The 16,884-nt window shown below is 38.9% G+C and overlaps 1 protein-coding gene across 6 annotated transcripts in view; it reads right to left on the bottom strand.

Moving 5' to 3' along the window:
• Positions 1-16,884, bottom strand: part of FRY (FRY microtubule binding protein) — a 454,114-nt gene that overhangs the window by 185,566 nt on the left and 251,664 nt on the right. For all 6 annotated transcript variants that reach the window (XM_074021820.1, XM_074021819.1, XM_074021818.1 and 3 more), the window contains one exon: positions 11,889-11,942. In XM_074021820.1, the coding sequence (XP_073877921.1) occupies positions 11,889-11,942 (54 nt within the window). The remainder of the gene's footprint in view (positions 1-11,888; positions 11,943-16,884) is intronic.

The following is a 16,884-nucleotide window of genomic DNA, read 5'->3' as shown; positions in this document are numbered from 1 at the left end:
GCTACTTCACTCATGTGGAACCCCCATTCTCCATAGAGAACTTCCATAGTGTTCATCAGACCTCATCTATAATAATTTCTTAAAATATATTTTTTTCTCCCCATTAAAAAGTCACCCTGAATCCATTCTTGGTATTAGATCTACTGGGCATACTTTCCATGGCAAAACACTGAGACCATCTCAGAAGGGATGAAAGGTCAGCATGGGGTGTATGTGTGTGTTTTTCCATCTTTCTGTTACTGCCCTTCTGAGCCCAGGCTTTCAGGAAGGAAGGGTGGAATCTGCAAAGACCTGGCCCTCAAAGCTCAGGAAGGGAGGAAGGTCTAGCTGGCTTCTTGGTTACTCAACTCCTTCATTTACGGGAAGCAGAGCCAATGGTAAGATGAATTCTAGCTCTGTGCTGCTGCTGAAAGAGGGCAGGCCCATTGACAAAGATGTTCTTGTTGCATTTAAATGATCATATTCTTCCACCATAGATGAGCTAGTGAGCTAGGTACTGGGCAGCATGAAGAGATGAAGTGCACAGAATCACAGAACTATTTCGTACTGGTGTTTTCTTTTTTGGGGGGAAAGAGAAGAAAACTAAAAGTACTTTGTAAATGTTTTAATGTTTACTTTGGCAGTTTATGTATAAATAGGCCAAAAGAGACTGTTATGCTGCAGCTAAGACATTGATTTTTCATAAGCATTTTATTATACTTGTTAAATGCAAAGAAGGAAACTTTACACATAAATATTTGAATAATTACTCAGTGGAGTCATTCCATATTTTATAGTAATAAGACTGGCTTCTTGTAAATGGTACATTTAATGAATAATTTTAAAGTAACTGCACTGATGGTCTAATTCTCAAACAAATTCAAGTGGTCAAGCAACTATGGGGGGCCACGATACTCACTGTGTAATACCATAACATGCTGATATCTTTATTTCAAATGCAATTTATTTATACTTGATCACATATCATACTATTGCTAGATTATAGTATTTGATGAGTAATGACAAAGATTTAAGAATAGTTTCATAGAAAAACTTAATATTATAAAAATCTATACACCAAATGTATTTTTTTCGTTCAAGTTAGGAAAAGATCATTATTTGATTTTAACATCTTGGTTCATTTCATAGAACGCAGTGTACCACTAGAGAATAATTTAAGCAATGCTGACTAACACTAACTAACACTAATGTAAATCCAATGTCAGTTAAATTGCTTCACTCTTAATTGCTTACATTCTTTATTTATACATTTTAAATAGATTTTCATTAAATTGTAGCATTAGAGTCAATGTTGAAACACTAGAATTGCATCTGCTTCCTTTTCTGGAAAATTACTACTACCCAAGATGGTAAAAAGTGATTTTAGCTTGTTTATAGAGGTGTGAATATGTTTTACCATGTGTTTCCTGTTTACAGATAGTATTTAAACATATTAAGAAATAAAGTAAACAGTACATAAGTACACAAGTACACAAAAGTACATAAGACATAACATCTGGAAGAAAACTTTAACTGAAGTTACTTAGAATGTTTGGACAAATTATCTGCAATTCACAGAAACGACAGTAGTTAAGAATGTAAGTCACACTCAATTGCAAATAGTTACAACTTAACGTTCTCAGAACCCAACATGTGATGGCTGACCCCTCATGTGCCATGTTTTCATATTCTAGTGTATTGGACGATCAAATGATCTTGGGTTCAAGTTAGTACTCTGCTTCTTATAGCTACATGAGCTTGGCATGCTACCATTTCTCTGATACTTCATGTTCTCAGCTGTAAAATGGGACTAAATACTTACCTCACTGGGATTTTATGAGGACAAATGAGATGCTATAAAATGTGGGGCACATAATAAACCTTCCAAAATGTGTTTCCTTATTTCATTTCCAAATATAGAAACAGGAGCATTAAAAAAAGAAGACAAAAAATGACTGAGATGAGATCACAGGCTAAGTTAATAACAGAATAAGTAACAGAAGTTGTTGTCAGAATTTTATTCACCAGAGCTGAAGAAATGTCACTTTCTAGGTATATTGTGGGAACCTGAAAAGCCCCACCTATCCCGTGTCCAAGCACAAACTCCCAGGGTCTTCACTAGAACACTTGCAACTTAATTTGTGTTCCCATTCTCTGACTCCAGCAGATGTAAATACAATGCCTGTTGCCTGGCGCCTTGCAAATGCTTACATTAGAGGTCACTGAGCAATGTTTGTTCTACATTAAACCCTTGAGAGAAAGGTAGCAAACATTTAGCTCCCTGAGTTTGCTGCAGGCAACAGCTCACTACAAAGCCAATGGGAAAGGACACCGAGGATAGTAACTCATGACTATTCTGGACACAGAATCAATCAACTGAATAAAACCAATTATTAACTCAGGATCTTCAACTGCTCTGAGAAAAGTGTTGAGTCCAAATATAAGTGGGTTGTGACGAATGGACACAACCCTCTGCAAGAAGGCACAGTGTGAAGCTCTTGTACCTCATTCGGTATAAGACGGTTCTGTAAAACACACGTAGCCCTCATATGATCCTGCTCTCCCCTTTCTCATCTAAATCTCAATTATCTGTCTTTCTTCCTGACAGATTCTCAATCACCCATGCAATGCTGATGCTTCCTCTTCCTGCTTCACTGCCAACTCTCTTCTTCTCCCCCTCCTCCTCCCCTCCCCCTCCCCCTCCCTCTCCTTCTCCTCCTTCTTCTTTTGAGATGGAGTCTCACTCTACTGCCCAGACTAGAGAGCAGTGGCACAATCTCGGCTCACTGCAACCTCTGCCTCCTGGGTTCAAGTGATTCTCCTGCCTCAGCCTCCTGAGTAGGGAGGACTACAGGCATGCACCACCACACCCAGCTAAATTTTTTTTTTTTTTTTTTTTGTATTTTTAGTAGAGACGGGGTTTCACCATGTTGGTCAGGCTGTTCTCGAGCTTCTGACCTCAATAAGCCGCCTGCCTCAGCCTCCCAAAGTGCTGGGATTATAGCAGTGAGCCACTGCACCAGGCCCCAACTCTCTTCTTGATCCCTGAAATCCGATTTCTGTTCTTGCCACATTATTGGCACCTTTATTTGAAAAACCAGCAGGGACAATTCAAAGGCCAACCAATGTCCTTTTTTTGCAATCATTTCCCTTGAAGACTCCTGAGCAAATGACAGTATTTACCAGGTTCTCCTGGAAAGGATTTCCTCCCCAGAATCCTATGATGTTGCCCTGTCTTAATTAGCTTCCTGTACTTTCTCTTATCTTCTATGCTGTTCCTCATGAAATGCCAAGCATAGTAGGACAATTCATCTGTGACAATAAGGATCTGAATTCTGATTGCTCTGACACATGCTCCTTTGCAGAGTAATCAGACTTTATTATGCAAAGAGAAAATAACTTCCACTTACTGTATGAGACTGTTTTAAAAGCTGAAATAATACTTCAGACATAAAAACATTGTACAGCATACAATTTTTGGTATTATTTAACACATTGTATGTTTATATCATCATTAAATACTATAAAAGCAAAGGTCCAAAAGCCAAGGGCAGAGCAAATCAACAAGCAAGCATTTGCATGTAGCTGGAAGGTATGTGAAGGAACATTCGTTTACGACTTCGTTTATCAGTCAGAATTTTCATTTCTGAGAATAACTGTATCTAGTGGCTGTCATTCATACAATCTCCAACGGGCAAGGGTCACAAACTCCCTCAGGTGAGAGTTACTTTGGAGTGGTGTTTCTTCACTTTTAAAAATGGGCTCACATGATATTGGAGCTGCATTTGATCATCATCCACCCGGGTCCGCGTTCATCACAGCTGGATGAGAAGTTCTTTGTTGTTGGCTATTGTTTCTTTGGAGAATCTGAAATAACATGCTGTGGACTTTCATTTTAAAAAGATGTCTGTACAAAGAAAAAAATCACTTGAAGGTAAAATGGTGAGCTCACCATGCCTTTCATTCACAGACGCTCTCCACAGATGCCAGCTAAGGAACTCATCCCTGGTACCATGATTATGTTCTAGCACACTGCTTTGTCATTTAGGTACTGCCAATCATAATCAGCCACTATAACTTAGCTTGTGAAAGCAAGCTTCAAAGTATTTAACATTAGTCCATCGACTATGAAAATGCACACTCTACATGTCCATGAACAGCCACTGCAGCAAAAGCCTTCCTCGAAGCCACTTCCAGTGAGCTCCTAACTGCTAACCTCCAGTTCTTCCTGGTCTACATCTTCCGTGATGTCCCTGCATCAGCTGCTGTGATGGGCCATCCCTGCCCTAGAGAGCCCCATCTCCTAGGCTTCTCCCACTTTTCAAACTACCCTTTTTCTAGCCATTCTTTTGTAGATCCCACCTCCTGAAACTAAAATTGTTATGATATTCTTCACTCATGTAATCTGTCTGACAGTGTTTGTTGAGTGACCACATAACAAACTGAACCCCAGTTATTTTTCTTGAGATATTCTACCTTCCCTGAAAACTCAGTATGCATACTGTTTTGTAGCCTTCCCTTGTTTTCTGTCCCCAAGCATAGTTTCTTCTGCTTGAAGAACTCATAGTCCATAGAAAATAATCTAGGCCTTTCAGCATGGCTTGTACGACCCACTGCAATGGGCTCAGTCCACCTTTCCACCTTCATCCCCAGAACTCATTTCTTTTCACCTTCAACTTCTCATTTGTCTGTGAGACCCCTGCTGCCTGGCATACCCTGGCCCAACTTGTTCATCTGGATAAAAGGTTTCTTTGAAATGTCACGGCTCCTTGGTTGCTTCTTGTAACACACACCTGTGTACCTTCCTAGCATCATTAACTGCTCCTTTATCTGAGTTCCTAGAGCACTTGGCACAACCTCTATTATAGCCTTTACATTGCCACATTATTTGTGTAGATAACGGTCTTCCTTCTGGGATTGAGAATTCCCGGAGGACAGGGCTCTGTCCTATTCATTTTCGTAACTTCAGTACCTCGTACAGATCCTAGTATGTGTTGGGCACTCATTGTTTGTTTAATTGAATGGAAATCGCTCCAAATCATATTTAAAACTACAGTTATCCTTTGTTTCTCCTTCTCTCAACCAATATTGATTCTTCTTATATCATTTTGCTTATAATTATCCTTTCTTATAAAAGTCTCACTCCCTTCATTTTGGTTTAGGCCCTTTTAGCTTCAAATCTTCATCAATGCCATGCTCCCCAAATGCCTTAGGCCTCTCCATTACTGCCTTCATGACCACTCTCTCCTTAAAGCTAACATTAAGTTGCCACCTTGATACTGGTATGCATACAGCCGCATCTCACTGGCATTAAGATCTTCCTCAATCTGATCCTTTCCTACCTATGCTGCCTGATCTCTTTTTTAACTTCCCCCAGACTGTAGGAAATGTTTGTTCATAATGGAAAACTAGAGTATACCTCTCAAGGGGTTATCTGATTCTGAGTGTATGGGGGCTCTATACCTGTCAATGCCTTTGAGCTATTTTAAAATTGTATAAATGGTAGATACCTGATAGCAATGCAAAATAATTCTTGTCTATAGACATGAAAAACTGTCCAGTGAAGGTTCAATGGACTTCCCTCCCCCACATAAAGGAAGCAGTTTTGCCTCTGATTATATTCATTTCAATGCTGATTTATAAATGTGTCTGTGTTTTGGAATGTCTTAACTGGTTGTAACATCCTTCACTAATAACAAGTTAAAAAATGTTTAACACAGGTTCATTTTAAATCTCTATGTGAGTCATATTTTTGCCTGTTTTTGAAGATTATCCTTTAACAATACATGCCTTCTGCATCAACTAAATTGATCCATTTCTAAGTTCCTCAAAGATAACTGATAGTGTCATTTTTCTGTTCAGGACCTTTGCATAAAATATTCCTTTCTTCTGAAATTTCCTATCTTCCTCACCATCAACACTCAGCAAATCCTACCGATTCTACTGTTTTAGGCACCTGATAAACCTTGTTCTCATCTGGACGGCATTTTCTAGCTAGGCACCTGGCCCCGAGGCATGTGTCTTCTGTCCCTGAAGTCTCACCATGTTTACTGTCTACGCCATTCAGGCGGCACTTCTTATACACGCAGGCCTATGTCAAAGCTGGTTGCGCAATGCTTGATCCTCTTCTGGATCTGGAGCTCCTGGAATGTGAAACACCTTCCTGGGGACCACATTCTTACATCTCTTTGTCTCATATAAAACTTTCTGTGTATATATACACATATACACATGCACAGTGTTTGCTAAATTACTTTATTACCAGAACGATTTTTAGTTCATTTGACTCACTACGCCCTGACAAGTTACTATAGCAATTTAAAACAAATAGTGGTAGTATATATATCTTCAAATGCTGTTGGAAATCTCTTCTGCCTTTATTGATTCTTGTTACTGGCATGACTTTATCACTAGCATGGACCGGAAGTGATAGCCCATACTGCTCTGTACCTCCTGCTGCCTGCTCCATGAAGGCCTCCCTGGCTCCTCAGGGTAGGGTGAAATTTGCTCTCTTGAGGCTCACACCAGCTTTAGCTTACTTACTAGCCTGGGGTTATCATTTATTTGATTGTAGCTTTATTTTTCTCTCCCACAAGACTCCCGTGGTGGGGCCTCTAGGGCAGGCACTATGCTTCCTTCCTGTTTGTTTCCGTGAGTTGGCATAACGCTTGGCACATGGTTGCCGGGAGGTAGGTGCTGTATAACAATGGAAAAAAAACCTCACATTCCTGAAATTTGTGAAAAGTGAAATTCTGGAAATGAGGGCACAAATTCCTAGTTCTCCAATGTGTAAAGCATTCACTAGTATATTTCTCCTACTAACACTGAGTTTTAAAAATCCTATTTAGACATCTTATCATTCACAATATCTTTTTTCCAGGTTTCTTCTTCTTCTTTTTTTTTTTTTTTTTCTGAGACAGAGTCTCACTCTGTCGCCCAGGCTGAAGTGCAGTGGCGTGATCTTGGCTCACTGCAACCTCCGCCTCCCAAGTTCAAGCGATTCTCCTGCCTCAGCCTCCCAAGTAGCTGGGATTACAGGCATGTGCCACCATACCTGGCTAATTTTTGTACTTTTAGTAGAGACGGGGTTTTGCCATGTTGGCCAGGCTGGTCTCCAACTCTTGAGCTCAGGTGATCCACCCACCTTGGCCTCCCAAAGTGCTGGGATTACAAGCGTGAACCATTATGCCAGGCCCTTCCAGGTTTATTCTCACAGAGTTGGAGTGTAATTCAGTTAAATTTAGAGATACTAAACCAATAAAATTATGAGTGTAAAAATGTAAAATATACAAGAAAACATGAAGTTTTAGCTTCTAAATATATACATATATTTAAGTTCAAACTGGAAAATTGGCAAATTTGAGGAGAAACCCACAGTGGGAAAGAAAGAGGTACAGAACTGTAAATAGTTCTACTTTGGGCATTTTGGCTAAATATCTAGTGGATAAATCTAGCTGTTACCCAATAAGAGCTTTTCTTCTTTTTCTTTTCTTCTTCCTTAGGTATAAAATACCCCATTTTTAGATGGACACAGTCGCCCAAAGTAAAATTTCTCCACCTTTCTTATAGCTAGATGTGGCCAAGTGATTGACATTTGGCTAATTGGATATAAGTAGATTTGGCACATGCTATGTTGGAAAGTTTTGCTTTTTGTTTTTCTATAATTCTTGTTCCATTTCTCATTCTGGCTGCCTGGAATATAGATGCAATGGCCAAGCTCTAGTAGCCATACTGGACCTTGAGAATGTAAGCCATACATAAGAAAGAAAAAATCATCTTGCTCAAGAAGATTTTACTTTATATGCCATTTGTAGCCAAAGCTAATCACAACTGATAAAATATTTTAGATCCTTTACCTGCTGAAAACTTCCCTCTCAACTCTCATCAACCTAGTTTTTAGAAACAAAGATTATGAAGTAAAAAGCACAGGCTGTACAGTCAGAAACAATAAATTACAGTTTTGGCTCCTTCAGGTTTGAGTCATATAATATTGGGAAACTTCTGAGACATCATTATTATTGTCTCTATATTAAATATAATATCATATTAAACATAATGTTATATATCCTATAGATATATTTAATATTAACATAATATATTAATATTAATGCAATCATATATTTAATGTTACTATAATTTAATATTATATTTAATATTAATAATTTACATTTAATATAGAGATAATAATGTCACCTTTTTGGAGTTGCTGGAGGGACTGAGTGATGTCAGGTGAGATAATATGAGAAGGGGCTGGGTAAACTATAAAGTATTACATGAATTTGTTTTGCTTCTATTTCTAGCAAGAAGAAAATGAATCATGGGCTGGTTAGGTAGAGGAGTGAACAGGGCCATTCAGGATTAGGCAGTGAAGCAGTAGATACCCAGCTCTATATACCCTGTGGTTCATGCCAGTGACATTTAGAAGAAAGAATTTGATACAAATATCTCTTAAACAGGAACCCACTGTATGTTGTTCAAAGGATGCACTTAGCATAGTACCTATCATACAAGTACTAAATAAATGCTATCTCTACCAGTACAACTACTCCTACAGTTACAGCAATGGAGTCTGAACCACTCGAGGTGGCATCTCCAGCATGTTCTTTTGCTATAGGCAGACCTCTGTGGGAACCCAGATTAAAATCCTACTGTTTGGAATAAAACTGTATAATTTGAATGTTTAATGCCAAAGGACTAAGAGACCTTGCTGTATTCATGGCCTTACCAATGGAACTGAAATTCCTAGAGTTTGTTGGCTGTAACAGCAGATGAGCACTGTTTTAGTGCTGCTGAGATTGGTAATTGATAAAGAACAAAAATGTATTCAGCATAGTTCTGAAGGCTGGGAAGTCCAAGATCAAGTCACCAGCAGGTTCACTGTCTGGTGAAGGTTCAGTCTCTACTTCCAAGACGGCTCCTTGAACACTGTGTCCTCACATGGAGAAAGGACCAAAAGAGAGGGGCTCCCTGTGTCAAGACCTTTCATAAGAGCACCTAATCCCATTCATAAGGGAGGAGCCCTCATGGGAAAATTACCACTTAAAGGCCCCACCTCTTGATACTATCACATTAACAGCAGCTGAATTTTGGAGGGTACACGTTTGAACCACAGTAAGCACTTTCAAAAGCTATTATACTTTGCCAACCTTTTCCCCATTGAATCTACGGGTGGACCCACTTTAGTCAAGCTTCTCTATGGCCTTATATTAGTCTGTTCTCATGCTGCTAATAAAGACATACCAGAGACTGGGTAATTTATAAAGGAAAGAACTTTCATTGGCTCACAGTTCTGCATGGCTGGGAGGCCGCACAATCACGGCGGAGGGTGAATGAGGAGCAAAGTCACGTCTAACAATGGCAGCAGGCAAGAGACAGCAAGTGCATGGGAACTCTTCTTTATAAAACCAACAAATCTCATGAGATGTATCCACTGTCATGAGAATAGCATGGGGAAGACTGGCCCGCCATGATCTTATTACCTCTCACTGAGTCCCTCCCATGACACATGGGAATTATGGGAGCTACGCTTCGAGGAGAGATTTCGGTGGGACACAGCCAAACCATATCAGGCCTGAAAGTCTTGCTATCACTTTAAAACAGGATTAGATTTTGTGGCTTGTCCTCTCTCACAGTTCATTTGTGAGTTTATGATGTAATGATCAGAGGACAATCCTATGTGTCCTATTTGAAAGTTCTTAGTGACCATCTTACTATTGGTTCACACTTAAAGGGTCTTTAATACACAGAGATACGTTACAGGGCAGGGCTTCTCAAGCGTTAACGTGCATGTGAGTCACCTGGAAGTTTTGTTAGGTGGCGGATGCAGCAGTTCCGGGGTCAGGCTGACAGTCTGCATTTCTAACAAGCTCCCAGGTGATGCTGATGACACAGATGCATGGACAACACTTGGAGATGCAAAGTTAAAAGTTATATAGCTAATTAAGTGACAAAGGTGGGATTTAAACCCAGGTCTGTCTAATTCCAAAGGTCATGTCTTTTCCACAATACTGAGATTCAGAAATAGAAAGCTGAGTAATAAATGAGAAATTGTGTTTAAGCCCAGTTATTTCGGATTACTATTACCTGCAAAGTTAAAATTTAGGACCATTTTCTCAGAGAATAAAGAGAGGTACATTAAGCTGGAGAAAAATGTTTTTGAAGAAAGGACAGTGATAATTTAATAGGATAAAGAGACAAAGAATATAAAATAGAGTGGAAAGATAATAGAAGACAGGTGATAAGTATTTACATTTTTTTTTTCGAGATGGGCTCTCACTGTTACCCAGGTTTGAGTGCAGTGGTGTGAACTTGGCTCAACTGCCACCTCCGCCTTCTCAAGTGATCCTCTCACCTCAGCATCCTGAGTAGCTGGGACCACAGGCATGTACCACTATGCCTGGCTAATTTTTTTGTATTTTTGATAGTGGCAAGGTTTCATCCTGTTTCCCAGTCTGGTCTCGAACTCTTGGGCTCAGGAGATCCACCTGCCTCGGCCTCCCAAAGTGCTGGAATTACAGGTGTGAGCCACTGTACCCTACACTATTTACATTCTTAAAAAGCTACAACTTGCCACATTTCCAAAATGGTCACCCCAAACATCATATACCATATTCACCAAGGGTCTCTGACCACCTCGGCACCTGCCAGGTGACAACAACAATGGACAATGTGACTAGAAAAGATAGCGTCATGGCACAAAGAGATGAGGCCCATCTTCCATTTCACCAGCATTCTGGAAAACGGCCAGCTCGGCTAGCAACAGAGCAAGCCCAGAGCCACGCCACCCTTGCGGGGCTGGCTGTGAGCATAAACCTGTGAGGTCTCCTTCACAGAACAGCTCATAAAATAGAAAATGAAGGATTTTGTCGGTACAGTCATGATGTTTCTGGATCATACAAGGCTAAATTTGTACAGCCAGGGAGACTTCCTCTGGATTTCATTTTAAAGGCAATTTCAAAGCCCTACAGAAAGTGTACACCCTGTGTGTTTTTCATTAGACCATAAAAACACCATACTAGCTCAAGCCAGGGAATATCCAGCAGTATTTTGTATCTGACGTTGGCACCAATTGACATTTCTGAAGAACATAGTGCCTTTTTTGTCATTAACTGCAAAAGTTTAGGAAACTTCACAAACATACCTCCGGCCTCCTTGGATGTCCTGTTATCCATCATTTTTAAACGTGCCAAGGACCTTCCTGAAGTTACTGAACCAGAATCTATCAGATCCTGATATTGTACGTTTATTACCTACTGTTTAGAGTTGAATGTTCTTTTACTAGTCCTAACCTATTTTCAAAGGACTTACTTTGTATTTATTCTGTCTTAAATAATTTTGTTCATATATTATTTTCTCTATTAGAATCTTAAGATCCTATACTATGTTATACTTATCTTTTAGGTAGTATCTTTCTCACAAGAGAGTGAATTCTTGAAGGCCTAAAACTTATCTTAGATTTTGTATCACCAGTACCTAGCACAGCATCAAGCAAATAGTAGGCCTCCAAAAAAGTGTTGGATGAAAACAAGAATAAGCTCTAGTGTAGAGATCTGATCATCACATAGCATCATTTATTTAGAAGAATCTCAAGTTTTTAAAGGAATGGAATTTCCTTTAAACTCTTTTCTTGGTTTCTTTAATTCCAATATGTAAAGATACACGAAATAATCAATTGAAGACCTACTCATATTATCCCAATACTTTCCAGTTCTTTTTGATTCTAACCGATAGACATTTACTGAACAGCTATAAACCACAACCATGAAAACTGCAGGGTACAGTTCTTAAGATCACATACCCGTATCCTCTTTGAGGATGTTCCTCCATACAACAATAGTGAGCATGCAGGCCCTGCCTTGCGTGAATGCTGAACTAAAGGAAAACTAGCATATAACATATACATCACATACCTGATCAAACTGGGGGTCTTCTCCACGTTGCAGGGATTTTGTCAATGGCTTTTCCTACAAAGAAAAAGAATATATGCAAGAATAATTATTAGAGTCTCTTAAATAGTATAAAAGAAATGCCATTATTGTTCCATTTTTCCTCACTCATTTCTCTCATTATGGAATGAGGAGGTGCCAATTTTTAAATGAGTGAGGAATTCTCCCTTAGGTATTGTAACCATAGTAGTTATGTTTGATCATTACTGCCACGGCTCTTGCTATTTATCTTAATATATATTTCTTAGACCAAAACATTAAGAATCTGATACTCACGGAAACTCGTATTAAAACTACAATGAGATATCACCTCTTACCTGTCATAAAGACTTTTATCAAAAAGAAAAATATAATAAATGTTGGTAAACATGTAGAGAAAAGAGAACTCTTGTATATTGTTAGTGGGAATGTAAATTAGTAGAGCCACTGTGGAAAAAAGTATGGAGGTTTTTCAAAAAATCAAAAATAGAACTACCATATGATCCCTCAATTCACCTTCTGGGTATGTATCCAAAGAAAATGAAATCAGTATCTTGAAAGATATCTGCATGCTCATGTTAACTGCAGCATTATTCACAATAGCCAAAATATAGAGTCAGTCTAAGTATCCATCAGTGGATGAATAGATAAAGAAAATGTGCTATATATACACAATGGAAGGTGATTTAGTCTTAAAAAAGAAGGAAATACTGTTATTTCTGACAACATGGACAAACCTGGAGGATTATTATGCTGCGTATATAAGCCAGGCACAGAAAGACAAATACTGTACAATCTCACATAAACCTGAAATTAAAAAAAGTCAAATTCACAGAAGCAGAGACTAGAATGGTAGTTACCAGGGGCTGGTGGGTGAGAGGAAATGGAAGATGTTGATCAAAGAGTACAGAGTTTCATTTAGATGGGAAGAATAAGTTCTGGAGAGCTACTGTAGAGCATGGTGACTGGTGACTGCAGTTAATAATGTATTGTGCTATGGCCTCAATGTATCCCCCCAAAATTCAGATGCTGATACCTTCAAAGTGATGGCGTTACGAGGTGGGGCCTTCGGGAGGAGATTAAATCGTGAGGGCAGAACCCTCCTGAGTGGGATCAGTAAGAGGCCCTAGGGAGCTTGTTTGCGCCTTCTGCCATGTGAAGATGCAGTGGGAAGGCACCATCTATAAAGGAAGGGGGCCCTCACCAGACACCAAATATCCCATGCTTTGATCTTGGACTTCTGGGTATCCAGAACTCTGAGCAATAAATGTCTATTGTTGATAAGCCACCTACTTTATGGTAATTTGTTATAGCATCCTGAATGGACTGAGACACATTGTATACTTGAAAACTGCTAAGAAAGTAGATTTTTAAATGATCTCACCACAAAAAAAAAAAAATTCATGTAACGTAATAGAAATGTTAATTAGCTTGATTTACTCATTATACATATATCAAAACATCATGTTGTAACACCATACATAAACTTTTTATTTGTCAATTAAAAAAAAAGAATCTGATGTTATAAGTGGTCCTATGTCTTCAATAGCAACAATATAATAAAAACCAAAAAATTTATTTGAAAAATTTAATATTTATCTTGGAACTTGACAGATAATAAAAAGTTGAGGCCAGGTGCATTGGCTCATGTCTGTAATCCCAGCACTTTGGGAGGCCGAGGCGGACGGATCATGAGGTCAAGAGATGGAGACCATTCTGGCCAATACGGTGAAATCCTGTCTCTACTAAAAATACAAAAATTAGCTGGGTGTGGTGGCACGTGCTTGTAATCCCAGCTACTCAGGAGGCTGAGGCAGGAGAATTGCTTGAACCCAAGACTGCACCACTGCACTCCAGCCTGGTGACAGAGTAAGACTCCATCTCAAAAAATAAAAATAAATAAAATAAAAATAAAAGTTGAAAGCAATTCACTATTTCAAGTCCCTAGATTTAGAAGCAAAGTAAGGTTTATTTATTAGACTGGTACTGAGGGAGAACCTACCAATCATACATTTACCAGGTGTAACTGGTGAATTTGGGGCATGTGATTTGTCTTGCACCACATCTAGTTCTCTGCAAAAATAGTATCAGTAGTAACAAGAGTCTACTACAGAAACAATTCTCCCTAATTATTACATCTTTGTTTACATTAGGAAGCCTTAACTGATCTTCCAGCAGAGCATTTTTTTTCAATTCAAAGAGTTTAATTCAGACATTATTGACATTTTGAGAACTCCAGAAAATGTAACTCAAAGCAAGACCTCAGTTTTCCAGACCGAAATTTCTGAGGAAAATATTCATCATGAACAGTCTTCTGTTTTCAATCCATTTCAGAAAGAAATTTTTACATATCTGGTAGAAGGATTCAAAGTATCTCTTGTAAGTAAATTAATTACATGGTGAATGTTCATTCACACAAGGAAATAGAGGTTTTACGTTGACTGTATTACATGTTTTCAAAATCATATTTCTTTGTACTCTTTCAGAGAGCTTTTTAAAACTTGGACAACTTGAATTTTTAATTATTGAATAATATATATTGCTAATTCACCCTTTTCAAAATGACTCAACTCATGCAGCATTGCTTTTTAAGCCTCCAGCAGAGCATTTTGTTACTTATCCTTATTTGTGTGTGTGTGTGTATGTATGTGTGTGTGTACATCTATATACACACACATATATACACATATATACATATACACACACACACATATATAAACATATATATATATATCTTTGCTATGGAAGTTCATTCTGATCCCAAATTTGATTTAGGATTAGAAACAATGCAAAAGTTATATATCAAAAAATACTAAGTTTTACTTTGGCCAGTGCAGGTTCCCTAGCAAGACTCCATTTACATTTACCTGCTCACCTAGACCCTCTCACTGTGGGTCTAATCATTTCTCCTCCACTCACAAAGACGATGTATACCTAAGGCATATACAAGCCCCACCCCTGCCCCATACTGTCCTTGTTCTTGAAGAAATGCACGTGGTGGTCTTATCCTGCAAGTCTGAGGTTTCACCAAGAGCCTTACAAATCAACTACTTTGTCTCCATCATAAAATACACAGGTTCAAAACGTGTATTCATGAAAAACACAGAGAATGCTGTGTTCTTATGGGTAACATTTTCTGTTCAAAGTATACTATCTAGATATAATGAATAGATACTATATGTTTATTCATCACTCAACAGTGACTGAGGGTTCACATGCGTCAAATGCTACATGCCAGGGTGGAATACTGAAGAACACATGATACCTGCTACTGGGGAGAAGAGTCGAATCTGAGAGGGGAAATGTGGTTAATTTCCTCTTCTGAGTGTTGTCGCTATTTGTTCATTATTCAAACCTCAGCTGAACTATCACTTCCTCAGGGAAGCCCTTCTCTGAGCCATCCCCCAACACCTGACACATGCCTGCAAAGCCTCATGTATTTGTCCTTTCACTGACCTTACCATAGAGTAAAATCACATCACAGTCATCATCTTGTGCAATCACACACTCATGAGTGAGGCACCGAGCACCATCCCTGCTAGGTGGCAAGCCTCAAAAATGCAGAGACCTCTGTTTCTCTCAACACTTAGTCAAAGGACAGAGCATGGCTTGCCTGACGTGCAGCATTCCACCCGACATGGAGCATGTGACATGCTGTGAACCTTCAGACACTGTTGAGTGATGAATACATATAGTATTTATTCATTATATCTAAATAGTATACGTTGAACAGAAAATGTTTGTTTACTCATAAGAACACAGTATTCTCTGTATTTTAGATGAATACATATTTTGAACCTGTGTATTTTGCCATGGAGACAGAGTAGTTGATGTGTAAGGCTCTTGAGGAAACCTCAGACTGGTAGGGTGAGACCACCATGTGCATTTTTTGCTTGGTGCTGGCTACGCATTTGCCAAATTAATAAAAGTTCTAGGACAGTGGTATCCAGTTTCTTCAAATACGAAAATCCCTTTATTTTCTGTGTATATGTCTTGTTTTAAGTTTAAAAATTTTTTAAATACTTTTTATTGTGGTAAAATATACATAGCAGAAGATTTAACACTTTAAATTGTACAAATCAGTGGCATTAAGTACATTCAAATGTTGTTGACATCATCATTATCTATTTTATGAAGACCCCTTTTAGTTCCAGAAATGTTCAAAAAGTTCTCAACCAGAAAACACACACTCACACTCCAAACATACAAGATAGTAATTTTATTTTAGTATCTATAGTTTAAAACTATACAGAATGACAAACAGCTAATACTACAGCTCCAATGATACTTTTAAATGGTTCTAGGCTGGGCACGATGGCTCATGGCTTTAATCCCAGCACTTTGGGAGGCCGAGGTGGGCGTATCACCTGATGTTGGGAGTTCGAGACCAGCCTGGCCAACATGATGAAACCCTGTCTCTACTAAAAACATAAAAATTAGCTGGGCATGGTGGCAGGCACCTGGAATCCCAACTACTTGGGAAGCTGAGGTGGGAAAATCACTTGAACCCGGGACGCGGAGGTTGCAGTGAGCCAAGATCATACCACTGCACTCCAGCCCGGGCAACAGAGGAAGACTTCAACTAAAAAAAAAAAAGTTCTGTACTAGAGTAGCAACAATACTTCTTTTATACATACTAGAAACATGAGAATACATCTACATGGGAGACCTTAAAAGCCAGACAAACGATAACTCGGCACACCTGTGGGTCTGTAGACCCTTACAACAACCCAGGAGTTCACACAGTGGGAGCACGGAAGGCAATCCTCTTTCACTACTACCTAAAAGAGGATCCTGCCACAGCGGGGAAAGAAAGGTGACTGTGTCCACCCACATCCCAAAGCTCCCCACAACTAGAAATTATTTTGTCCCACTACAAATTAGACGGGAAGCTGATAAACATGATATTTTACACTTACACATTTTTGCACACACATGAAGGAAACAACACGTTGTCAGGCTCACTTTCTCTAACAAGCGA

The sequence above is a fragment of the Macaca fascicularis genome, chromosome 17 (genome assembly GCF_037993035.2).
Source record: "Macaca fascicularis isolate 582-1 chromosome 17, T2T-MFA8v1.1".
Lineage (NCBI taxonomy): Eukaryota > Metazoa > Chordata > Mammalia > Primates > Cercopithecidae > Macaca > Macaca fascicularis.
This window is presented reverse-complemented; position numbering and strand designations above follow the sequence as displayed.